Source organism: Staurois parvus, unplaced genomic scaffold, assembly GCF_062004578.1.
Source record: "Staurois parvus isolate SC_StPar_1 unplaced genomic scaffold, SC_StPar_1.0 ptg000183l, whole genome shotgun sequence".
Classification (NCBI taxonomy): domain Eukaryota; kingdom Metazoa; phylum Chordata; class Amphibia; order Anura; family Ranidae; genus Staurois; species Staurois parvus.
Window position 1 is genome coordinate 2,609,100 of NW_028317979.1, and position 26,440 is coordinate 2,635,539.

Sequence of the window (26,440 nt, forward strand, 5' to 3'; positions counted from 1 at the left end):
CCCCTTGTCTTTGGGCTAGTGGGAAATTTACCAGAAACAGTTGCTTGCCTGACAGAAACAGGCATATGATTTTAAATCTAAGTAAAGTAAAGAACTGTTGCAAACACTGAAGTGGTGGATCCTTGAAATGTCAAAATGTATAGTTGCTTGAACAAGGACATTTTTTAATTATAAAAAAAATCCAAACTACTGGTATAATTCTAAAAGGACAGCTTCACCAACTATGACTAGTTTAAAGGCTAGGACCCATTATTTCTAGGACCCATTTTGCCTACTGCCCCCTCTTTGTCAATAAGGTACTGAACTTTAGGACATCTATAGAAAATCTTTTAGGCCCCGCTCTCTGTGTGGGTGCACTGAGAGTGCACACTCTATGCTTGTTGTCTCCACTGACCTGCAGTTAGACGATGTACTGCAATACGTTTCACTCCATCTGTATAGTTTTCTGTTACTAAAGTACATACTTAAAATGGTCAGCATTAATTTCCTTGTCGTTTTTTTCCCTTTTTAATTGGCAGTTTTGTTTCACACTCAATTTTTGCTTTTCTTTTTTCATTTATACAAATCTCTATTTGTATCAACTACTCTAATACGTTTTTCTTTCAAGGTGCTACCAAAGATTTTGATGAAGCTCTCTTCCTGTCTTAGTAATCTCTTATTCTTTGCAGTAACTGGGCATTCTGTCATCTTCTTTAATGCTGTATCTTTCCTCTGAAACCTGTCTTTCCTATCCCTATACTGCCATTTGCTCTATTCCTTCATTTCTCTTTGGGTGCTGTGTATTCTGGTATGAAATGTGAGAAGTTTGATTGCCAGGATATCTTGATGGCTGTGTTTTTTTTTTTTTTTCTTTTCTTTTCTTTTTTTTTGTTTCTTTGCCATCTAGACTGAAGGCAGGCAAACTGGGTCTCTGACTAGATTCCCCTGATAGCCGAGACACCTCCATTTCATTTTTTTTTTTTTTCCACCTCAGGCTAGCCAAAAGGTAGCAGCTCTTGGGTTTATACTAAAGACCTTTTGCTTGTGCGAGACATCAGTAACCATTGTTAGGAGTATGCAAACATTGTTTCATTGATCAACCTCATGTTGTAGAACACCCTTATGACTAGGTATGTTTTTACCTGTAGAATCACATTTTCTCTGCCTTCAGTCCAGAATCTGCAGTCCATTTTTGTGCTAAAAATGATAATCATTGGTCACATGTTAGTTTGTGCCATCTGCATGTTCAAATGATTTGCCAGCCATCCATATAAGATTTCCTTAGCATTTCAAGCCAAGTGTGCTTTATGCACTGAAATATAAAACTGTATCTGCTATGTCCCCTCCCTGTGTCAAAATAAATGACTACTTTGTATTCTGATGAATGTGTTTCCCATACTTGTCTTGGATGACTACATTTTAGTTCTTCCTGTACAGTACATAAGCCAACCATTTTTTTCTGACCAAACTCCTGCATTTCCTTTGTACTGACCTTTATTTTATTTTCTCCCCACTTCTTTTTTTATTTTGTTCTGCATCATCTCCTACCCTACCCCCCCTACCCCTTATATTTGTGTCCTCCCTGTGTGATGTTCTTCCTGTTCCTCAATGTTTTCTAAACACTGCTGTCAAACTTCTTCCCATATTATGTGTCTGTTTTCACCCTCCCCCTTCAAACCCTATGTTCATGCTTCTTTGCTTGAACAATATGTTCCTCGGACCAACTTGCCCCAAATAACTGCCTTGAACCATGATCCATGACCACCTTCACCATTCTACGGGAACCACCCTTCGTTATGGATGATCTGTTCATCTCCGCTCTTCCTCGACTCTTCTCTCTTCTTGTCTTACGCTGCTTGCTCTTCTCTCCTTCTAAAGATGGTTTCGCCCCAAAGTCTGTTTACCCTCTTCGGTATGTTATTGTTAGCACTATACTTTTATTATTAATTTCATTTTTTTTCACCTTATTTTTTATTTTTTTTATATTTTATTTGTAGTTAGCACTTTGGAGTAAAGTTGAATAGAATTTTTTTTTTTTCTGCTTTTATTTTTTTTATTTTTTTTTTTTTTAGTTTCCCTTTATTTTTATTTTCTTCTCACTATTGACATGTTATTTTAATGCATGTGAATTTATTTTGCATGGTCTTTAATTTTGTTGTCATTCACATAGCTTTGAGGGTATATCAAATATATTCTTATCCAAAGTTCACTGTTCAAGATCTTGATCTGCTTTTCATTCTTGTGAATGTTAGGACTGGTTGAATGGTACTTTTGGTGTCTGGCTGTTTTATTTGATCTTAAAATCTTATTGTAGTTCGTTAGACCTCAGTTTATGTTTTTATGTGTTTTTTTTTTTTGCATTTGCTTTTCTGTGAATCTGATGTAAAGGTGTTTATGGAGATGTGCAGCGCGTGAAGATTCTGTACAATAAGAAAGACGGTGCGCTTATACAGATGGCTGATGGAAACCAATCACAGCTGGGTAAGAATTGTTTGTTGTATTTTTACATGTATGTATGTATGTAATACATTGCTGGCCTTTTTCATTAAGGTGTGAATAACCAAGCACCGGAGGTATATACTTGGGGGGGGGGGGGGTCATGGGTAACATTCCCACTATACGGGGTGGCCCTAGCTTACTCTCTAACAACTTTGGGACCTACTGATGATATCTACGTCTGCAGCTAGGAGTCATGTTGTCCTCTGCTTCTAGAGTATATACCATCATTGTCCTCTTTTAGAACCTTCTGGTGTTGCTTGATCCCTTGCCCCCTCAGCTGAGGTTTTTACTATATTGAAGACCTTTGAGCCCTTGCGTTTTGCGGACTCTGATCACAGAGGCCACAAGCAAGCTCCTGCGCCTTATACAGATTGTGTATTTGATTTCCTGCCACCTTGGCTGCTTCTAAGTCATCAGCCACAGAGACTCTAGTTTTGAGTAGCTTCCATCTTTGACTAATGAGCATCCCACTGAACAGTCAATCTTCTTCTGTTACTTCAAAATTAAGACACCATGGTGGCTCTTATTGATGGAGTTCATCCTTCTGGAAGGAACCTTTTCTGGATTTACATATTTAGACCAGCTTTGGTCTGCAGCACTTTCAAAGGTCAGGTTTCTGCCCTCTCTTTCTTGTTCCAGAGACCATTGGCCTCATACCCCCTTTGTTCAAGCAGTTCCTTTTGTATCACTCCCCCCCCCCCCCCCCGTTTGTCCTCTTAACTCCTTGGGGCCTGAATCTGGTTCTCTCTGCCCTTTAGAAACCACAGTTTGGCCCTCCCTCTACGCTCTCACAAGGTGGTACTTCATATAGCCATCATCTGTGAGAGGTGTCAAAACTGGCAGCCCTTATCCTCTAAGAATCCTTTTCTAGTTCTGCATAGGGACAAGGAGGTGTTGAGGCCCCTAGATTTTCTGGGGGGGGGGGTTTTTCTATCTTTTCTGAAGATACTTTTTTCTAGTAGCAAGATTGAGCATATGATCTGTAATATGACCTTGATAGCACAGGACAAAACTCCTGTGCTCAAGGGCATACTACAGGCCAGGATGTTCTAGGTACCTATAATACAGCCTATTGAGTCAGCAACTTACAGGTCCAGAGCCGAGTTGCACATGCTGCTGGAAACCAATCCCTAAAAACCCTCTTCAGGGATGTTCCTGCTGGAGGGACGAAGTTTGTATATGTTTGATGCCCTGCGTAGGGCTACTGTTACCTATCTAGACTAACTTGGGGCACAAGTTACTAACTACTCTGGCACAGCAGCAGTAATGGTGTATGTCAGAAGGGGGTGGTATGGTGCCCTCTGTGTGTTTGATGACGTCTTGTGTGTCTGTGCATGCACCAGCACCATGTTACATGGATCCCAGGCACAGTAACATATGCGGTGAGCTGCCTGAACCTATACTGCAGGGGTATGTTGGCTTGCAATGCTCATTCTGTGCCTCCAGCCCTACACAGCAGCATTGCTGCCCTCTTCAGGCACAGCACGTATTTGGACGCTTGTGAGCTATTGGGGGGTGATCTCCACAATGGTGTTCTGACTTAAATTGGGTACACATACCAGCGGGTTGAATGGGGGGGGGGGGGACTGACAGATTCTCACATGCACAAGTGATGTTGATGCAAGGATCTCTCCCACTGTTCTTTTGTACTCTGACAGTGGGGACCCTACATTTGTTCAGATCAGTGCTTGCAGCCAATTGTATGCTAGTTTTCCACTATGACCACTGGACAATGATACACATGTACCAAAATGTTTATGGTTCCTACTGAACCAGCAGATTTTCAGTATGTGTGTCCAGGTTTTAGACTGACACTCAGCTGGGAGGCTGTTTCTCTCTCTTCTCAGGAAGAGAAATCCAAAATCCCTCAGTTTGATAGGGAGGACCCCCCTATACAATTCGCCCTGCAGTGACTCCCTAAAGGGTCATATGAGTTCTGAAAGCCTGCCCTTATCTGGTATTTCCACTGTTTGAGGGGCACAATCCTCCACTTCCTTTGTGTCAAGACAGGAATTTCCTGCAGCCATATCTGGACTGAATTATCAGCTCTCATGGGTTCTCACTGGCTTGGAACACCTGGGATGCAAAGAGAGTGGATGTGGTGTTTGATGTATTTCCTCAGGATGAAGAAGATGGAAGCTGTGGAGTATTAAGAATTCTCTTGGTGGGCTTTCCGGCAGATGTGATATGTACTAACCTTTTAAGTTTCCGCTGCCGGAATCATCCTCTAAAGCAGCCTTTTTAACATAGAGGAACCCTTGAAGTAACTTCCCTGGTCTCAGGGAACCCCTGCTTATAAGTACACTGTGCTCATGGCACATTAGTGGTATGGTCACTGGGAATAATACTTCTTACATTTGTGATCATTGGGAAGAATCCCCCCTTACAAATAGTTAAGATCAGTGTTGTCAATGGTTACTTATCTAAGAGGCAGAAATGAGTCATTGCTCAAGGAATCCCTAGCAACCTTTGGAGGAACCCTAGGTTCCACTGAACGCTGGTTGAGAGAGGCTGCTCTAAAGTCTCTTGTTTTGGGTCACGGGAGCCGCCAAAAATATTCACAAGTTCTTTCCAATGCCACGTAAGCATTTTGCTTACCAGTACTCCAGGTGGAGAGGAATTCAGCAAAAATAGGTTTTCTTTGGCAGTTTTATTTTCATGCAGTCCTGGTGAATGAGGTCCCAGTCTTTACAATACCACAGAGAAATATTTAGAGGCCCTTTTTAAGGTATCCTTATCTCTAATAAAAGCGGCTCTTCTGCCAGCGGTAGCTGCAACGGTAGATTGCAAAGCCTTTAAAATCTGGGCAAAGTGCATGCCAGAGAATTCAATAATTTTAATTCCGGAGAATCAGATCTGGAAGATCCTGGCATTTGAAAGGCCTTCGGAGAGCATTTAGTTTCTCAGTTGGATGCCTTAGAACATTTTATGTGGTAGCTTTCATGGGTGGATACGATGTCTTTTCAGAGAACGATTCTTTTGCTCAAGTGTTGGTTGGTGAAACTTCCTTGCAAATTAAGAGGCTGCTCTTTGAGGGACAACACTTTGAACCTTCCTTGGATGCCGCCTTCTACAAGGTGACCATGGGGAAATGCACACTCTTGCCCCTTAAGAAAAAAAAAGCAAAGGTGACCAGTCAGCAACCAGTGACTCCTTTTGGAATCCAAGAAAAGTTCCTTTCATAAGCAACTAGTACAGGCTCGAGGCAGAAGCCCACATCACAATTCCGTAAAAAGAGCTGGACTCCTAAGTCCTCTGGTTTTGCATTTAAATCATTCTCACAGTGAGGGGTCACCCCCACTCACATGGGTGGGAGGATATTTATTGGCCAGGCCATAGTGATCTGGGGTTAGGAGTCACAGGTAACTGGGTCTGCAGCTGGAGTTTTGCTGCTGTCCTATTCTATGCTTTATGCTCTCAAGGGTATCTTCAGAACCATTAAAAAGAGACGTTTTCTTTGCTGCCCTGGAAAGACTACTGTCCCAAGGGGTCAGCGGCTATGCTGGCAGAGAAGATTCATGGCTTTTATTCCAAACTGTTCACAGTTCCCAAGTCAATCTGAGACACATGACCCGCTCTGGACCTCAAGGCTCTCAGCAAGCTCTTGGAAATACAAAAATTCAGGATGGGCTCGACCCAGTCAGTGATTGCTTTGCTTCATCAAGGGCATCAGTAGATATCAAGAATGCGTACCTACACACTTGATTTTCCGACCTCACCAACTGTTTCTGCGATTCACAGTGGAGGATTGCCATTATAAATTTTTGGTGTTTTCAGCCTGTTCACAGCCCCCAGGGTGTTTACCAAGATGTTGGCTCTGGTTCTGGGATTGTTGATAACCCAAGGTACCCCCATTGAGAGGTACTTGGATGACCTGCTCTGTCAGCTCTGATGCCGGCGACCGGTGATTACCGAGCATCTCCGATAGGTGGGAAAACTGTTAGTAAACAAAACAGTTCTCCTCCCTGTCAGCTCTTGCACACTGCTTTGCAGATCGCCCCACTTGTTAACCTCTTCCTGCCCGGTGCCATTAGTACAGTGTCAGTGCTTTTTATTAGCACTGATCACTGTATTAGTGTCACTGGGGATTGCAGTGATACCAGGTCAGCTCCCCCTAGTGTCAGAATGCCCGCCGCAGTCCTGCTAAGTCTCTAATTGCCGCCATTACTAGTAAAAATTAAAAAGAAAAAAAAATCCCAGTACATGTACAGCCATTTGTAAACGCTATAACTTTCACGTAAACCAATTTACATTTATTGGGAATTTTTTTTTTTTTTAGTAAAGACATTTAGTAGAATACATTTTAGCCTAAATTTATGACGACATTTGTTTTTTTTTTTTTTTAATTTTTACTGGACATGTTTAATAGCAACAAGTCAAAAATATTGGGTTTTTTTTTCTCAAAATTGTCGGTCTTTTTTTTTTTTTTTTTTTATAGCACGAAAATTAAAAACCACATGGGAGATCAAATATCACCAAAATACAGCTCGATTTGTGGGGGGGAAAAGGACAAATTTCATTTGGGTGCAGCGTTGCATGACTGCGCAATTGTCAGTTAAAGTAATGCAGCGCCATAACGCAAAAAATGGCCTGGTCAGGAAGGGGGGTAAATCCCCTGGAGGGCAAGTGGTTAATTAAATGGTCTAGTGTCATTTTTAACCTGATTAACTGTGTAACTATATGTCTGTTGGCCTTTGCAGCTATCTGGTCCTAAGTTGTTTCAGGCGTTTAAAGTGAAGAATATTGTATCCAGGGACAGTACACTGTATTTTCGTTCTTTGCCTCACATTGCCGTCTTTGCCCATGTGATCTACGCTTTTTCCCCTTTGAAGCTCCCTCCTTGTCTGCTCCGCTGGATCGAAATGTGGGCATTACGGTGATTCCATGGCATCCTACTGGCCCAGGAGGACGTTTTTACTCTGACCCTGTCAGGCTCCTGCCAGATTCTCCATGGGCCCACTGATCATCTGTGTCACCCTGCTTCTCTGTTGCTAGTTTTTACTGGCTTAACTTTTGAAGCCTAGGTCCTGAGGTACAGTAACCTGGGCATCCTTATGCTCTTGAAAGCTAGGAAGTAGATTTCTTGCAGAGTCTACCATCACAGTTGGAAATTATATTTCTCGTCATGTGAGACAAGGAAATTCCATTCCAGAAAGATCTCTTGTGGGACAAATCCTGTTCCCCTAATCTGGTCTGGATCAGCGTTTGGCCTTGATTTCCATCAGACAAATCTCAACCTTAGCAGACCACTTGCATGTCACATTCTAATAAAGGCATTTGTACATAGGGCTCTCTCATAGTTCATTCCCCAGTGACTTTATGGGATCTCCGTCTGGTTCTGTCACATCTTCAAAGACTGCCCTTTAAACATATTAAAGATATTCCTCTATCTAACCTGACTCACAAGGTTGCCTTTCTTGTCTTTATCACATCTGCAAAGCATGTTTTGGAGTCTTAAAGTATAATTTGGCCAGCTTCTATGTAGATGAGAGGCAGAGACAACAGCTGCAGTCTGGGCAATGAATTAACCCTTATGCTTACTATAGGGCAGCCATTGTCTGCTGTCCCTCCTCTACCTGAAGCCAACTCTCTGACCTGATCATGTACCTGGACCAGAACGGCTTTAAAATAGGTAAGTATAGACATCTTTTCTTTTACAGGGTAGATAGAATAATCATAGGTAAGTATAGACATCTTTTCTTTTACAGGGTAGATAGAATAATCATAGAATGGAGCAGATTTAGGCTTGGTTGGACTAGGACATTGTTTTACCATACTACTGTCCTGCATCTAAACAGTCTGCGTTTCTGCCCCCATTGTCTAGATATGTTATGTGCTGTTTGAATTTATCTCACAGCTACAAAAAACATACAGGTGAGCCCTCTTGGACCAAATAGCTGCTACATCACCTGTGGAACTTTAGCGCAGCAATACACAATGTCTCTATCATAAAATCATTTTATTTTATTGTAAAATGCATTAAATTGTACATATATTCAGTGGTGCTCAAATGTTTGCATACCCCAGCAGAAATCATGACACTTTAGCATTGATTTTGAAAATGACTGATCATGCCAAAAAACTCTCTTATTTAAGGATAGTGATCATATGAATCCATTTATTATCATCATAGTTATTTTGCTTCTTTTTAAATAATATCAGAAATCACCCAGATGGCCCTCCCATGGTTTACATACCATGGAATGTTTGGCCTTGGTATAGACACACAAGGTGAGACACACAGGTTAAAATGGCAATTAAATGTTATTTTTCCACATCTTTAGCTTTTTAAATTCTGTGTATAAATAGTCCATGCATTTGTTAGCTCTTGGATGCACTGAGCAGGCTAGATACTAAGCCATGGGGAGAAGAGAAGAAATGTCAAAAGACCTGCGTAACAAGGTAATGGACCTTTATAAAGATGGGAAAAGGATATAAAACGATGTCCAAAACCTTGAATTGGCCATTACTGGTTAATCACTTAAGAAGTGGAAAGTTCAGGATCTCTTGATACCAAGCCAATTACAGGTAGAAAAAGAAAGATTGTAGCTACAACTACCAGAACAATTATTTGGGATACAAAGAAAAACCCACAACTTTAGGAGAAATACAAGGCTGCTCTTGAAAAAGATGGTGTGGTTGTTTTGAAGAAGCACAATATGGCAATACTTGAACAAAAATGGGCTACATGATTAAATAGCCAGAAAGAAGCCTTTACTGCGCCAATGCCACGAAAAAGCTTGGTGAGGTGTGTCGGTGTTATCTGGTATATTGTAACTGGGCTTTTTGTGACATTGGCATAGTAAACGCCTCTTTCTGGCAACTCAACCATGCAGCTAATTTGTTTTCAAATATCATCATATTGCGCGCCATCAAAACAACCACAACGTCTTTATCCAGAGTAGCCTGTATTTCTCCTGAGGTTACCTGTGGGTTCTTCTTTGTATTAAAAACTTGAATCGTTAGCAGTCTGGGCTGATTACAGTATACTTCATGTTTAGCACCGTGTGTTACATGTTACACCAGCATTTAGAATGTAACATGCTGCTTTGCATCAGTCCCCGTACCTCCTGGTTACCCCCCTCCTAACTTGTGACAGCGCCCAGGGGTTCTTCTCCCCACACCCACTGTCAGTTTAAAACAGTGCCTACACAGCTGCATCGATCATTCACAGGAATCTGTGAATTAACAAACTACAAATCCCGTCTGCCACCGTGGAATATGACTTGTAGTTCTCTATGAACTGCAAAGGCACTGGTGACCGCACAGCTCATTCACATTTCATGTAGCTTTCAAACTGAAAGCCCATGGAGAGATACAGGCAGAAAGCTGTAGGCAGTCTACTGATTGTGGGTGTAATGCACTGCGAACTTCTGAAAGAAAAAAATAATAAATGCATATTTTACCTGCAAAATCATGTGCATTCATTATTTATTTATTTTTAACCTTAATGCCGCTCTATAGCCGAACGACAGCTGCAGCGTAGTTCTCTTGTTCTGGAAGGGCGTCTATAGAAGTCCTTTCAGAACACGTCTTGCGCACCCCCTGAGGCACTCATCGTGCGCACTCTTGTGACCGCTGTGTCCTTTTGCACACAGTTGATTACAGATTTTGACAAAGGGCCAATCACTGCATTCCCTTTACCATGTCATCAGCTGTGGCCAATCACAGCTGATTACATGTAAACAGACTTGCCGGCTATCAGCAGTCTTTTTCTCATACTGTGTCTGTGAGAAACAAACAGCTGATGCCCGGCAAGGCTGTCAGCATTTTTACACTGATAATCATGGCACTTTTCATCAGTGCTAGAAGAAGAAACATTACTAAATTGTTTTCAAAATTTTTTTTTGTTAAGCAAAATATTTAAAAAAAAAAAAAACCCAGTGGTTATTAAATACCACCAAAGGAAAGTTTGATCTGTCTAAAAAAAAATTTATAAAAATTTCATATGGGTACATTGTTGCATTATTGTGCAATTGTCATTCAAAGTGCAACAGTGCTGCAAGCTGAAAATAAAGCCTGTGCAGAAAGGGGGTGAAAGTGCCCAGTTTTGAAGTGGTTAAAAGGTGAACTTATCCATTAGAACTGTGGTGGGTGGGCACTCTTCATAAGTATGCACAGCATACTTGTATTTTCTGGCACACTAACATGCGATATCTGTGATCTCCCTCAATGTTCTATCCCTACTGACATCTTTGCCCATTTTTCTTCTAGGCTTGTTGTTTATAGGCATCTAGATTGGCCAGCCCATGATACAGTGAGGAACAGAAGTATTTGAACACCCTGCGATTTTGCAAGTTCTCCCTCTTAGAAATCATGGAGGGGTCTGAAATTCACATTGTAGGTGCATCCCCATTCTGAGAGACAGAATTAAAAAAAAATTCAGGAAATCACATTGTATGATTTTTAAAGAATTTATTTGTCTTGCACTGCTGAACATAAGTATTTGTACACCTGAGAAAATCAGTGTTAATATTTGGTACAGAAGCCTTTGTTTGCAATTACAGAGGTCAAACGTTTCCTGTAGTTCTTGACCAGGTTTGCACACACTGCAACAGGGATTTTGGCCCACTCCTCCACACAGATCTCCTCTAGATCTGTCAGGTTTCGGGGCTGTCATTGAGCCACATGGAGTTTCAGCTCCCTCCAAAGATGTTCTATTGAATTTAGGTCTGGAGACTGGCTAGGCCACTCCAAAACCTTGATTTCCCGAGTCATCTTCTAGGACAGCTCACTTGAGAGATAGGCTCCTCCCAGGAAACACCCGCTCCACCTTTTTCCTCTATAAGTAGCCTCTCTCCCAGGGGACCCTCAGTATTAGTGTTTCCTCAGGCCAGGAGTGAGCTACGCCCGTTTTGTTGTTTTTCTAGGGCCACCTGGCGAGGTACTGAGGCCACCCTTTCCTCCTTTTCTAAGCAAGGCAGGGGCCTTGTGAGGGGGCTTCAGTCAGGTCCCCTTCGTGTAAACCCCTCTGGGGTGGGGGTGACAGACCCCAAATGGTCCTAGCGGGGCTCTCCAGGGGGGCAGAGCCCGCTACGCCGACCTGGGCAGGATTGCCTTTCCCTTGGGCTGAGGTGAGCTTACCTTTTCCGGGATCTCTGCAGCATGGACGGTGGTCGGGCAGGACGCCGGAATCGCGTCATTTCCGGGCGCCGGGAAGTGACGTCACTTCCGGCGCAGGAACAGGAAGCGGCGCTGCCGCCATGTGGGCTATGGGCGGCGGGCCGTAGAACTCGCCCACACCACGGCCGCTTCTTCCACCGGCGGCCGTGAGAGGGAGGCCGGCGCATGAGGACCCCAGGGAGAGGGCGGAGCCCGCTAACCCCTGCAAAACAGCCGCACCAAGGGGGAGTTCGCGGCAAGGATGGAGGCAGATCTGTCAAGGCTGGGGGAGGCCTGCAGCAGGTAAGGGCCTTTTTGGCTGCCACAACCACCCCGCCCGCCCTCTCATTCCCCCCTGCCCTTCTTCCCTACACTACCTAGGGGCTTTCTGGGTGCTGGGGGGCCACGTAGGGGCCCCAAGGGGGCTGCACGGCGGATGGGTGCCCTATGTTCCTCATCCCCAGGTGGGCCCACAGGGGGGTGGCACAGAGGCTTGGTGGTTAGCATGTCTGCCTTGCAGTGAATGGGTTGTGGGTTTGATTCCCGACTATGACACCTCCTGCATGCTTTGCATGGTTTGCATGCTCTCCCTGTACATGCATTGATTTCTAAGAGTCCGGGTCCCGCCCAGGACAAAGCCCCAACCAGGCACCTCAGGGAGATGACCTGGAGGAGGAACAACCGGATCTCTCCCTCCATGACCAGCTGTATGCAGGTCTAAAAAAAAAAAAAAAAAAAAAGAGAAGAGCGGCCACGCAGTCCATGCGTATTCTACTTTATGGTCCACCATCAGAAGGGAATGGGAAGAGCCGGAAAAGGAGGCTCTTTCCCAAATACCTCAAGTGGAGATTCCCATTCAAGGAAGAAGATGCTGCACCGTGGGGACAGCATTCCGTGTGGCTCAGAGAGAAGCAACTTAGTCTATCACTGCAAAAAGGCCCAGGTTCAAACCCAGGCTCAGGCACAAAATCTACTCTTAACTTGCCCAAGGCCAGATGCTCCTCTTTCTAGAACAAGGCGCCTCGGCAGGAGAGATCCGGAAGTCGCTGCCGGTCTTAGGGGAAACTGTGGCTTTCACTGCAGACGCATCGATGGAAGCTATTTGATTTACAAGCAAAGTCTACTGCGCTTGTAAATTCTGCCAGAAGAGCTATCTGGTTAGAATCTTGGCAGGGGGATCTTGCCTCTAAATACGAATTCTGCTGTCGGCCCTTCGAGGGAAAACGCCTCTTCGGGCCAGTACTAAATTCGGTCCTGGAAAGGTCAGCCAACAGAAGGAAAGGCTTTCCAGCCCCAAGCAGGCCTACAGGGCGGAGGGGGTTTCGGCCCAACAGGCAGTATACGACAAAAGGAGACTAGGCACAGGCTGGGGATCAAGGATTAGTCAAGGGGAATGGAAGACTTCCTCTTCAACCCCAACCAGAATAGATCCAGGAACCGGTCCAAGTGACCGGAGGAGCCAAGTGGGAGGAAGGCTGGGACACTTCCACATACAGTGGCTAAAAATCACTCTTTATCTTAGATGCATTCCGAATGGCTACAGAATAGAGTTCTCAAGACCCCCCCCCCCCCCCCTCAAAGGTTCTTCGCAACACCCCTGCCAAGGGACAGGGGAAAAGCGGACATGTTAGTAGACCTCCTGGATGGGATGCTCGGGCAGAATGTAATTTGCCAGCTGGAGGAGGAAGAGAGGGGGAGTGGTTTTCTACTCCCATTTCTTCCTTAGAAGGAAGGTGTTGGGAACCTGCGGAATGATACTCAACCTGAAAAAGGGGAACGAGTTCGTGGGACCAAAAAAAAAAAAAAAAGTTTTGCAAGGAGACCATACACACAGTGAACAGAACTACTGCCACCAGGGCGTATTTATGGCTTAGATGGATTTGAAGGACACATATCTGCATGTCCCGATAAGGGAGGAATCAGAGAAGTTTCTCAGGGTTGCGCTGGAAGGCGCAGGGGCAACAATTCTATTTCAGTTCAACGGAGGCAGCATGCAGGGGCGTGCATCTGTAATCCCAGCTCCTTTGGTGGCAGAGACTCTCAGACTGTTTGAGTCCAGGAGTTCTGGTCTCTCCTGAGCCATAGTGGTTGGCGCGTCTGCCTTGCGGTGTATGGGTTGTGGGTTCGGTCCCCGACCGTGGCGCCCCCTGCATGGAGTTTGAGTGTTCTCCCGCGCTTGCAGGGGTTTCCTCTGGGTACTCCCATTTTCATGCACTCCCCTCCGGTCTGTCATCGGCTCCAAGGATATTCACCAATGTCCGAGCAGAACCGCTACTTTTATTTGCAAATACAGAGAGGGGTGTGGAATCCCACGTACGGTGCACAAATTCCTTCCCAGAGTACTTGGGATGGCTAATCAATAGGGGGGGAATATCCCAGCTAATACCTCCCAGAAGGATCACGTATCTGAGGTATGCCCTGGATTCCAAGAATACCCGCTTATACCTAACGGGGGAAAAAAAAAAAAAAAAAGCTCTCTGACTGCAGCAAGATACGAAGATCTTCCGGGGGATGGCGACCTGCACAAATGGGCAGCACAGTGGCTAAATGGTTAGCACTTCCGCCTGACAGTACTCGGGTCGTTGGTTCAAATCCCAGCCACAGCACCACCTGCCTGGAGTTTGCATGTTCTCCCTGTGACTGCGTGGGTTTCCTCCCACACTCCGAAGACATGCTGGTAGGTTAATTGGCCCTAGTATGCCAGTGCTGCAATGAGGTTAGTGGGGCGCATGACAGCTGCCATACCCGGAGTGCAATGGGCACAGTTTCACTCCAGAATACTGCAGGACCATGTCCTCTCCCACTGGGATGGCAGCCAAGCAGCCTTAGATTCCAGGATCCGCCTCACACGCATGAGGAATTCGCTAAAGGGGGGGGGGGGGAGAACATCCACACCTTAGAGGCTGGGAGAAAATGGCTGCAGGTCAGCCCGGTAAGAATCACCACAGATGTGAGTATGTCTGAGTGGGGTGCTCACATGGAAGACCGCCTGGCCCAGGGCAGGTGGGACGCGGAAATCTCGGGCAGATCATCAAACTACAAGGAATTGTTGGCTTTCCAGGGTACGAGAGGGGAAGGAAGTTCAGATCTTATCCGACAACACAACGGTTGTCACGTACTTAAACAGATAGGGGGGGCACGAGGGCCCCGAGACTGATGGATCTGGCAGAAACCCTCCTGAGCTGGGCAGAGACAAACCTAGAGTCCATCACAGCAGCGCATCTGAAAGGATATCTCAAACAGTTGGCGGACCAAATGAGCCGGAGAGAGGTCACTCAGACAGAGTGGTGCCTCAGCCGTACAGCATTCAATCAAACCTGCGCCAGATGGGGCACTCCCTCCGCGGATCTCTTCACCAACAGCCAAAATACAAAACTGGGGAGGTACTGCAGCCTGCAGAAGGACCCCAGGAGTGCAGGGAGAGATGCATTAGCCCCGCATTGGGAGGGAGACCTTCTCTATGGGTTTCCTCCGTTCAGACTGTTGCCGGAAGTGATGCAGAAGATTCAGTCATCCCAAGCCAAAGTCATCCTGATTGTACCGTTTTGGCCCAAAGGGCCATGGTTTGCCCAGCTGAAGGAATTAAGCTCAACGGACCCATGGATGATACCGCCCTCACACGATTTACGGGGGGCAAGGGGAGGTGCTACACCCTCACCCAGGAGAACTCTCCCTAGCAGCGTGGCTTCTGAGTGGGACAGGCTAGTCAGGAAAGGCCTGTCAGAGAAAGTGGTCGCCACCATCTTAGACAGAAGGAAGAAATCGACAAACACCGTATATGATTAACTTGGAAGAAGTTCTCCGCCTGGAAAGATAGGAATGGGTCGCCGGGGGCTCCCATCTTACATACAGCATGGGAATTCCTCCAAGCCGGGGTAGATAAGAACCTGGCTGCAAATTCCCTTAAGGTGCAGGTAGCAGCACTATCAAACTTTCTGGAATTAGGATTGGCGGCAGACCCATTAGTAATCAGGTCCCTGAGAGCTATCTCTAGGCGCCGAGTCCTGCCCACGCCGAAGCACCCTACATGGGACCTGGGCACAGTTCTGAAGAGTTTTTTCAGCAACAACCTTTTTGAGCCTTTGGAGGTGTGCTCCTTTAGACTTTTTGACTCCTAAAACCATCCTGCTTGTAGCAATTACGTCTGCCCGCAGAGTCAGCGAACTGCAAGATCTGTTGGTAATAGAACCATACTGCACTAGCCTGCGGGACAGAACCATCCTCCGCACGGATTCGGCGTTTCTACCTAAGGTTGCGTCACATTCTCATAAGTCACAGGAAATAATAATACCATCCCTGGAGGGAGACTACAGCAGAATTGATGATCCAAGGAAGGGGGACAGTGCCTCCAAAGGCACCATCACAAGATGGGTAAGAGAGGCCATTTCTGAAGGTTATAGAGCTGCGTCTGTCACCACCGGCCAGCCTAAAGGCGCATTCGACCAGGGCCACCGCAGCCACCTGGGCGGAAAAGGCGGGGGCCTCCCCTGGACAGATCTGCAATGCCGCAACATGGTCCAGTTTCGCCACCTTCGCTAGACACTCCAGATTTGACCTAATCGGCAGCAAGGACCAGGTGTTCGGCAGGAAGGTCCTACGAACAAAGGGCCCACCCTAGAGCATGTATTTCTATTCTACTCCTCTCAAGTGAGCTGTCCTAGAAGATGACTCGGGAAAACGCAGTTATTTACCTGTTAACTGTATTTCCAGGAATCTTCTAGGACAGCGTAACTCCCTCCCGATTGCTGTGTGATTATGTACTAGGGTTTCGTCATGCTTGAAATCGTCATTGTGTCTCTACTACCATTTTTATGCTTTCTCCTAGGCCTTCGGTCATATTCTTATACTGAGGGTCCCCTGGGAGAGAGGCTACTTATAGAGGAAAAAGGTGGAGCGGGTGTTTCCTGGGAGGAGCCTATCTCTCAAGTGAGCTGTCCTAGAAGATTCCTGGAAATACAGTTAACAGGTAAATAACTGCGTTATGCTTCTTACGGAGCCACTCCTTGGTTATCCTGGCTGTGTGCTTCGGGTCGTTGTCATGTTGGAAGACCCAGCCACGACCCATCTTCAATGCTCTGACTGAGGGAAGGAGGTTGTTGCTCAAAATCTCACAATAAATGGCCCCATTCATCCTCTCCTTAATACAGTGCAGTCGTCCTGTCCCCTTTGCAGAAAAGCACCCCCAAAGCATGATGTTACCACCCCCATGCTTCACAGTAGGGATGGTGTTCTTGGGATGCAACTCATCCTTCTTTTTCCTCCAAACACGACGAGTGAAGTTTAGACCAAAAAGTTCTACTTTGGTCTCATCTGACCACATGACTTTCTCCCATGCCTTCTCTGGATCATCCAGATGGTCATTGGCAAACTTCAGATGGGCCTGGACATGTGATGACTTGAGCAGGGGAACCTTTCGTGCAATGCATGATTTGAAACCATGACGGCGTAGTGTTCTATCGACAGTGACCTTTGAAACTGTGGTCCCAGCTCTCTTCATGTCATTGACCAGCTCCTCCCTTGTAGTTCTGGGCTAATTCCTCACCTTTCTTATCAGTGATACCCCACGAGGTGAGATCTTGCATGGAGCCCCAGTCCGAGGGAGACTGACAGTCGTCTTTAGCCTTTTCCATTTTCTAACAATTGCTCCAACAGTTGATCTATTCTCACCAAGCTGCTTGGCAATTGCCCCGTAGCCCTTTCCAGCCTTGTGGAGGTCCACAATTTTGTCTCTGGTGTCTTTTGACAGCTCTTTGGTCTTGCCCATGGTAGTAGTTGGCATCTGACTGACTGTGGGGTGGACAGGTGTCTTTAAAGAGCTCAGACAGGTGCTACTAAGTTAGATTAATGAGAGGAGTAGAGGTGGACTTTTTAAAGGCACAGTAACAGGTCTTTGAGAGCCAGAATTCTTGATGTTTCTTAGGTGTTCAAATACTTATGTTCAGCAGTGCAAGACAAATAAGTTCATTAAAAAAAATTCAGGAAATCACATTGCATGATTTTTAAATTCTGTATCTCAGAGTGGGAATGCACCTACAATGTGAATTTCAGACCCCTCCATGATTTCTAAGTGGGAGAACTTGCAAAATCACAGGTTGTTCAAATATTTCTGTTCCTCACTGTATATCTCTCCAGGAGTTAATTATACGAGCACCAAAGGCATACCCAAAATGTACACAAAGTGTAAGTATGCACTCAAAAGAAAATTGCTAGCAGGAAAGGCAGAAGCTTTTATGGCAGAAGACATACCAAGTCTGTGCTGCAATAAAAGCCTACCTGTTTGCCTTTTTAAAGCACTTTAGTTCCACTTTAAAGCTCATTCCAACGTACCAGCTTCTGTTAGACTGTGTTACAGATGTTCTCAATAGTCGAGCATTCTCACTAGATTAGTTGTGGTTATTAAGTAGTATTGTTGGAGTTTTGGGTTTTTTAGCGCATTGAGTTAAAGCACAAATTAACTTTGTGTTTATAACTCACTAATTTAATTAGTCATTGTTTTGTTCTGTTTTTCAACGTAAAATCCAAATCGTTGTAATTACGTTTCTCCCAGGATAATACTTGTTTACTTAAACTGGATGACACACTTCCAGATTGTAATTGGATTAATAACAGTTCTTAAATTACATTTCGTCTTATGTGAAATTAGGAAGTACTTTGGTGAGTAAATCGGTTTAATTTAAGAATGATTGGGTTTCCTGCTTTGCAAATTATGTATAGTTTGGAATGGATGCAATGATATCCTAAAGCTTGACTGCATTAATATGCTTGTTTTGCAGCCATGAGCCACCTCAATGGCCAGAAAATGTATGGAAAAATAATCAGGGTTACATTGTCTAAACATCAAACAGTCCAGCTACCTCGGGAAGGGCTTGATGATCAAGGGCTAACAAAAGACTTTGCCAACTCCCCTCTGCATCGTTTTAAGAAGCCTGGCTCTAAAAACTTTCAGAATATATTCCCTCCTTCAGCAACCCTTCATTTGTCTAACATTCCGTGAGTAGTACCACTTTTCTATCACTACAGTTCCCTTGACTTTATATAAAACACTGAGTAACTTATTATTTTTTTTTAATTTTAAGGAAGAAAAGAAAAATGTTTTTAATAATTATCTATTAACTTATAAGATTCTGGGTGGTATTGAAGGTTTGCAGATAAAATACATTTTTCAGCCTGCATATTTGTCTTTTTTAATAAATTGGTATACACTGGCTCTTGTATTTTGCAAATAAGTAGATATAAGTGCATAGTTTGAATGTCAACATATAAACAGTTACACTAATACTCTTGTTTATAAGATGACAGATTACTTTCTCAAGTACATGGTAATAATATCTTTCAAATGTGATGGAAATCCCAACTTAGTTGTCATTGGAAGAGTTCCTCTCTCTTGTTCTGGCGGAAATTGCTGGTGAAAATGGTGATCAGAATAACAGCAGTAATCTGCAGTACCCTGATCGTGGTTCTAACCCTTCACCAGTCTTCCCACCAAAGAGTATATCATATATACCCCAAGTATAATTTATAAAAAAAAAAGTGTAGCGCTCCCACATCTTATAGTGATGAAATAAAAACAATTGTTGCACCAACAAAATTACTAACAAATCCCTCAACTCAAAACATTTACATCAAATAAATTGCTATAACTCTCAAGATCGAAAATTGGTGAAAAAAAAAAGTTAATGTCTCTCCATCCAAAAGTGTCACAAACTTGTGTGCTCAAATAATGTGTTTATAAACTCCTAAAAGTGTCCAAAGAAATCAAAATGTTCATAAATATTCATCCAGAGTCCTCTTCATTCAGTGTCACCTTGTGGTCACCACACATGTACAAACATTGTGCTCACTATTAAGAATTGGCATATACTGTATATAGAAGGTCGATAAACACTTGCCATCATATAGATATTATAGCTAGGCCTTCTGTCACACACTCCTTGTGAAATTCCAACATATACACATTTTAGGGAGACATTACCTTGCTTGAGAATATAGCTTTCACCACATGCAACAATTCCTCAACATTAGAAAGTGATATTAAAGGCAATTTAAAAAAAAAAAATCATACTTGCCTACTCTGTGCAGTGGGTATGCAGAGTAGCTCTGATTCTCCTCTTCTCGGGTCCCTTGATGGCGTTCCTGGCCCCTCCCTTCTGCCTAGTGCCCCTAGAGCAGGCGGCTTGCTATGGGCGCAACCCAAGCAGGCTCGTTCCCGAGCTGCAGCTCTGCATGCCCATTCACACACAGAGCCACTGCTCAGCCCTGTCCCCTCGCTGTCATAATTGGCTCACTGGCCCTGATTGACAGCAGTGGGAAGCAGTGGCTCCCGCTGCTGTCTCAGCCAATGAGGAGGATGAGTCCCCGGAGAGCCGAGACTATTGTGCACATCGCTGGATCGTGATGGGGCTTGGGTAAGTATTGCAGGGGGGCTGGCTGTCACACACCACTTTAAAGTTTATAAAATATCTCAAAATTTTACGTAAACAGAACTTGTAATAGTACATGCAGTGGCATCTGTGCTTTTTACTCCAGTACAGCACAGCAGTCATTTAGTTCACCTGGCGACTATCAGAATTTCTTCCAGTAGTGCATTGATGTCATGGACCAATCCTGCTTGACACGTGTCTTAGTGGGGCTTCTTGAAAGCTAGGAACCAATCAGGAACCGCTTGATGTTACTGAACCACTGAAGAAATCCCATAAGCCAAAGAACAAACATCTCAGGGTTCTAGTTAAATGGTATGGGATCCTCCTGCGCTCATGGGAATAACTGACACAATACAGCTGCTGTCACTTTAACTAATACCAATAAGTGCAAGAAATAAACATAAAATTAGTGAAGCGCTTGTATCTCATGAATACAATCATGTGTCTCCATAAAGTATAATAGTAAATCAAAGTGACCACGATATATATTAAAAATATGTGAACTCCCTCTAATGGATAGAAAAAATAATGTCAACCGAAATGACTATAATGGCTAAATATCACACATTAAGAACCTAAATATGTAGTGCATAAATCAGATATACTAAACAAAGTATATATACATGAAAACAGAATAATTGGCCACATACAATGGTGTCTAAATCAAACATAACTAATATATGCCATAAGTGAAAAAGACAATATCAAAGGTGAAAAAATATTCCATGCATGTGACTGTGCTTTAAGCTGGAACACACACGTGATCTCCACTTCTAAGTGCAAGTACTCTCCTTCAAATGGCAGCAATGCCTGCTCACCTCCCTTCCTCGACCCACACAGGGCCTCAAAGCTTTGAGGCCCTGTGTGGGTCGAGGAAGGGAGGTGAGCAGGCATTGCTGCCATTTGAAGGAGAGTACTTGCACTTAGAAGTGGAGATCACGTGTGTGTTCCAGCTTAAAGCACAGTCACATGCATGGAATATTTTTTCACCTTTGATATTGTCTTTTTCACTTATGGCATATATTAGTTATGTTTGATTTAGACACCATTGTATGTGGCCAATTATTCTGTTTTCATGTATATATACTTTGTTTAGTATATCTGATTTATGCACTACATATTTAGGTTCTTAATGTGTGATATTTAGCCGTTATAGTCATTTAGGTTGACATTATTTTTTCAGGGTTCTAGTGCTGGAATTCTTTTAACCTTTCTTATGCTGAGCCCACAAGTTGCACACCATGGTGTTGTCTCAGCACTTACTAAAGTAAACCTCCCAAGATCTGAAGCACAAACCTCTCAGGGTCCCAACACCAGCATTCTTTAATCCTTCTTATGCTGAACCTACTGGTTACTCATATATTAGACACCAGACTGTCAGTGTAGTGAATGCACAAGTAAATAAAGACCCCAGATTATCATACACTTTACAAGTGTCTAAGGTCATATTGCATATCATATCTATGCTTAAAACAAATTCATATTCTATTGGTATACTAAAAATATGCGATTGGACTAAACATAAATAATGTACAAGAAAAATATGTATAAAATTATCAGTAGTCATAAATCTAAAAATACACATATCTTGTGTTATGATTGATTTAATAAAAATACTCCTATCTATGGAAAAAAATGTATATAAAATTCGGTATTCACTATATGCTTACCTGCTTCCCAACTGCCCTATAGCAGAAATACTGCATATATGTGTGCTTTTGTATTTCCAGGTAGGGGGTACGCAATCCCTACCCGCGCCACCATTCGCGACCACAGCTGTCAACCACCGAGTCCTGGTTGGTGATTACTCACTGGCGCCCAGTGATTACTGATGATCTCTGACGGGAAGTAGAACGGTTTTGTTTACTAACTGTTCTCCTCCCTTTCAGCTCGGGCACACTGCTTTGGATGGCTTTGCACAGCACAGCCATCCAAAGCAGTGTGCTTACAGTGAAGCACACAGACACCGCCCCATAGTAAAACACACCCAGCGCACAGTCCATTGATCGCCCCTCATGTTAACCCTTTCCTGCACAGTGCCATTAGTACAGTGTCAGTGCTTTTTTTTTTTTTTTTTTTTTTTTAAGCTCTGATCACTGTATTGGTGTCACTGGGATTGTCAGTGACACCAAGTCAGTTCCCCCTAGTGTCAGAATGTCTACCGCAGTGCCACTATAAGTCACTGATCGCCGCCATTACTAGTAAAAAATAAAAAATAAATTATTTTTAAAAATCCCAGTATATATACCGCCATTTGTAAACACTCTAACTTGCAATGTGTTTCTTTTAAAGTTTTATTTCCCACTTCTTTTGTGTTCATTTCAGGCAAACGATTACTGAGGAAGATTTGCGCACTCTGTTCACTAACACAGGAGGAACTGTCAAAGCATTCAAATTTTTTCAGTAAGTTTTTTTAAATTCTGTATGCCATTATGTATTGTTTTATGGTGCTATAGAGTAATACACATATTCAGCAAAGCCTAGCAATAGTTTGAATGTAAGGCAAGAGAAATAGGCAGTGTGCAAGATATCCTATATGTTTAATAACGTAAAAACATTGCTTTTAGAATGGCAAGAAAAAGTATGTGAACCTCTTGGAATTAACTGGTTTTCTGCAGTAATTTGCATAGAATGTTATTTGATCCTCATCTAAGTCATAAGAGACAAACACAATGTGCTTAAGCTGATAACCTACACAATTCTAATTTCTTGTCTTTATTGAACAGACCCATTAAACATTCACAGTGCTAGAGGAAAAAGTAAATTGACCCTTGGAGTTAAAGTGGAATTATTGGCAAAACTTATTTTTTTTTTGGATAGAGTAGGGGAGGGTTATAAACCCTATCAGTTTATTTTTTGCCATCTATGTGTTAACATGTGACCTACAGCAGAGAACTAGAAGCTCCTCCTGCCATTGTTTCCCTGCAAATGGGTTGAATTTACACCACCTGCTTTTGCCGAGAGAACCTGCTGTTTTTTTAATTGGATTTCTGACATCACAGATATTGAATTCTAAATTTCTCCTAAATTGTAAAGCTTATAAATAAACTAAAAGTTTAAGTTTTACATAGGTCAGTTTACTTTTTGTAATTTTTAGGTGGTATCCCGGGCGGTTCTTCTTTAAGCACTTTGTGTTTGTCGATTTGTTGTGACTTAGGTGAGGATCACATTTTATGATAAGTTACCGCAGTTAATTAACTCCAGTTAATTCCAAGGGGTTCACAAACTTTCTTGCAACTGTCTACTTTTTTTTTAGAATACTGAGGGTCCATGTTTAACTACATGATAATGTATTTGAAATTGAAATCCCATTCATTAAAGAAATTTACGGGTTTTTTTGCATATTCTGGTCTCTTGCATATTCTGCTTCACACATTTGAAAATTATGTTTTTTGGGATTAGCAAGTACCACTTCCATAAGGTACTTGCTCCCACTGCCTTATTCTTCACATAGGCAAGGATGACATTTGCTGGGTCCGCAAACATCAGTACTGTAGACTTTTTGCATACACAATTGAGGTTCCTCTTTAAAATGTGGATAGTTTATATTCTTGGTCATTGGCATAGTATGTTGTTCTACAGTAGGACACATTTTATTGCATTCATGCATGCCAAGCAGGCATATTAAAATGAGTGGCAAAGGCACAAAAACCCATATACATTTGTGTGCATTTCAAAATCCCCTGCATCAAAATCCTTTGCTCTGAATAGATGTACTTTATTTTGCATAACACAAGAAGATATGTAATTCACAGGAAAACTTGTTAAAGTAGAAGTTCATCCAAAACTAACTTTACTCGCAGCCACATTCTAAAACTAATCTATCTAGCCCTGTAAAGAAGAAATGGCTATATTTTCTGATGCCGATCTGGTCTGGTCTCCAGCGGCGGATGATGTGTGCAGGAGAGAACCAACAACAGCAGTGAAATAACTGGAAAGTGAATTCACCCTTAGACTTACTATGGGGCTTCCATTGTCAGCTGCCTCTCCTGCACACACCTACACATCAAAGCCACCGCTGACAGCTCAGCACAGGACCAGACTGGAGCGGCTGCAGAACAGATATGTATAGCAATTAGTATATGGAGTATGTTTAGTGTTATGTTTTGAGTGTACATCTACTTTAAGTAGCATGCTTATTACTATAAAGGGCCTTTAGACATACCCTTATATGCTCACATTTTTGGGTATTTTATGGAGATTTTATGTGATCGTGTAAAGTGACCCTGTACTTTGTATGTCACACGTTTAATGTACCTTGTTCATGTAAGTACTTATCTGTCACAACTGTTCATTCTTTGGCATGTTTTCATCTCACCTGAAATAGTGGACAGCCTTAGAGAAGTAGCGTAAATGCAGGCTCTTAGTTAATTGATTATGCTTCTGAATTTCAATAAAGCTGAAGTCTTTGAGTGTATAAATGTAGAATATCATTTTTTTTTTTTTTTGGGAATGAGCGGTTTCCTGTTTATTGATCTTAGTAACCAAACTTTTTGTTTCTCCACTATTATCTTTAGAGACCATAAAATGGCTCTTCTGCAGATGTCTACAGTGGAAGAAGCTATACAGGCATTGATTGATCTCCACAACTACAATATTGGCGACAACCACCATCTGAGAGTTTCTTTTTCCAAGTCAACAATTTAAAAAAAAAAAAAAACACACAAAAGCAGAGCATCTGGGTTAATCGCATTGTTACATGTGTTGCCACCAACAGACTGTTCAGGAAAGTGGGGACCAGAGTTTGGCTTGTTTTTTTCACTCTGTTATCATTCCTTGGTTCATCACATTAATTGATTTTAAACTGCAGTTATACATTTGGCTGCAGGTTTTCAAATGTGACTATGAAGACATTTTCTGGTTACATTTACATTTTTAGTTTTTTTGTTTTTTTTCTTAATCCATGGACATGTGCCTTAAATAGTAAGGTTTCTTTTTTTCTTTACCAACTTTTTACCATTTAGAATGCAGGCAGATGATCTTGGGCACATTGTTACATGTGAACTACAGAATTTTGCACCAGGAGATATGTAAAGAGGTTAAGCTTTGGTTCCTCCTGCTCAGAACTTCAACACAAGCATCAGTCATGTTCTCTCTGTACTGTGCCCACATCAACATTTCTTTCACTTTTAAAGCAAATCATTTAATGGGAGGAAAACTTACTGTTTTTATTTTCTTGTTGGTGTTTGCCTTTAGACATGGTCTATTTTGATGTCTCTTAGTAAAAAAAATAGCATAATTTTTTTTTTGTAAAAGGCAAGGAGATGATCCTTAGAAGTCTTGGTCCTGTTTCGGAAAACAATGTAGACTCTTAATCTTTTTGTACTCTCTTGTGAATCGTATCATTTAAATGTTAGAACTAAAGTAACGTCTTATTTGTGGCTGAATATTTTCTGTAGTTTTTGAAGTTGACATGACTGATGTGCATTTAACTCTATATTTGCCATCTGCTGTTTGTAATTCTACTCGAAATATGGTTGTGGATTTCTGAGCATGTGCAGACTGGTAAAGTGATTTCAGAAACCGGTGCATGTACTTTATGGCAGGGAGCTCCTTTTTGACAAAGATGAGAAACTAGTGGCAGTTTTTGGAAAAAAAAAAAAAACTGACATCCAGGTGGGACCAAAGTTTATGTGCCTTTAGTCTTAATTTACCTTACATTGTAATATTCTGTTTTAATAAAGAACTTCAAACTATTTTGTATGTTTAAACAGACCTGACTTATAGACATGGCTCAGAATCTACTAACTAGAATCCAGCAATCGGCTTATGTCTTCAGTGAGCTGGCTGTTTGGTTCTCTTTCGGACAAGTACATTTTTTTTCCTGAAATTAATGTATTTGGTTGAAGTTCATAGATTCTGTTTATCTGTGTAGGAAAAAAAATGGTCATGTATATTTTCTATTAGTTAAGTTTTTACATCATTAGAAATGTAAAATTCAGTCTAGTTTGATTGCGGCACAATTAAAAATTAATTTTCTAACAAAGTCGGGAGGTTGATGGTGGTTTTGATTTCATCTTGTGTACTCTGCTTACCTCTGTAGCATGCTCAATAAACACTTCTGTAGCTCTGTATTCTCTCTTCTGTCTCTCTCTGCTGCCTCTTCTTTCTTCAGCTCTGTTTTCTCTCCACTGTGCTTTATAATTCATATCTCTCTGCCAGGGTGGGAAACACTATTCATATTTTATATACAGACCTTCATTTGTAAAAACCCTTAATTGGTAGCACATTGTGAAGTGAGAGGCTCTTATCACACATTCCATGACTTACTGGAGTTGGCAATAATTGGTCGACCTCAGTAGTCATGGCCTACACTTTCCCACCCTGCTGAATATCTTCTGCTTTTACAGACATTGCCTTTAATAATTACCTGTTTCTTTCTTTCTTCAGTAGCAATTGGAGAATTAGATCAGTTTCTCAACGCTGGTCACTGCGAACTG

The 26,440-nt window shown here is 42.7% G+C and overlaps 1 protein-coding gene across 1 annotated transcript in view; it reads left to right on the forward strand.

Annotated features, from left to right (window-relative positions):
- The window catches only part of PTBP2 (polypyrimidine tract binding protein 2), a 114,195-nt gene extending 88,121 nt beyond the window's left edge, over nt 1-26,074 (forward strand). The window contains exons 10-14 of the mRNA XM_089677279.1: nt 1,858-1,891; nt 2,368-2,460; nt 18,354-18,570; nt 22,326-22,403; nt 24,518-26,074. Of these exons, the coding sequence (XP_089533405.1) occupies nt 1,858-1,891; nt 2,368-2,460; nt 18,354-18,570; nt 22,326-22,403; nt 24,518-24,647 (552 nt within the window). The 3' untranslated portion in view covers nt 24,648-26,074. The remainder of the gene's footprint in view (nt 1-1,857; nt 1,892-2,367; nt 2,461-18,353; nt 18,571-22,325; nt 22,404-24,517) is intronic.
- Nucleotides 26,075-26,440: the final 366 nt, after the last annotated feature.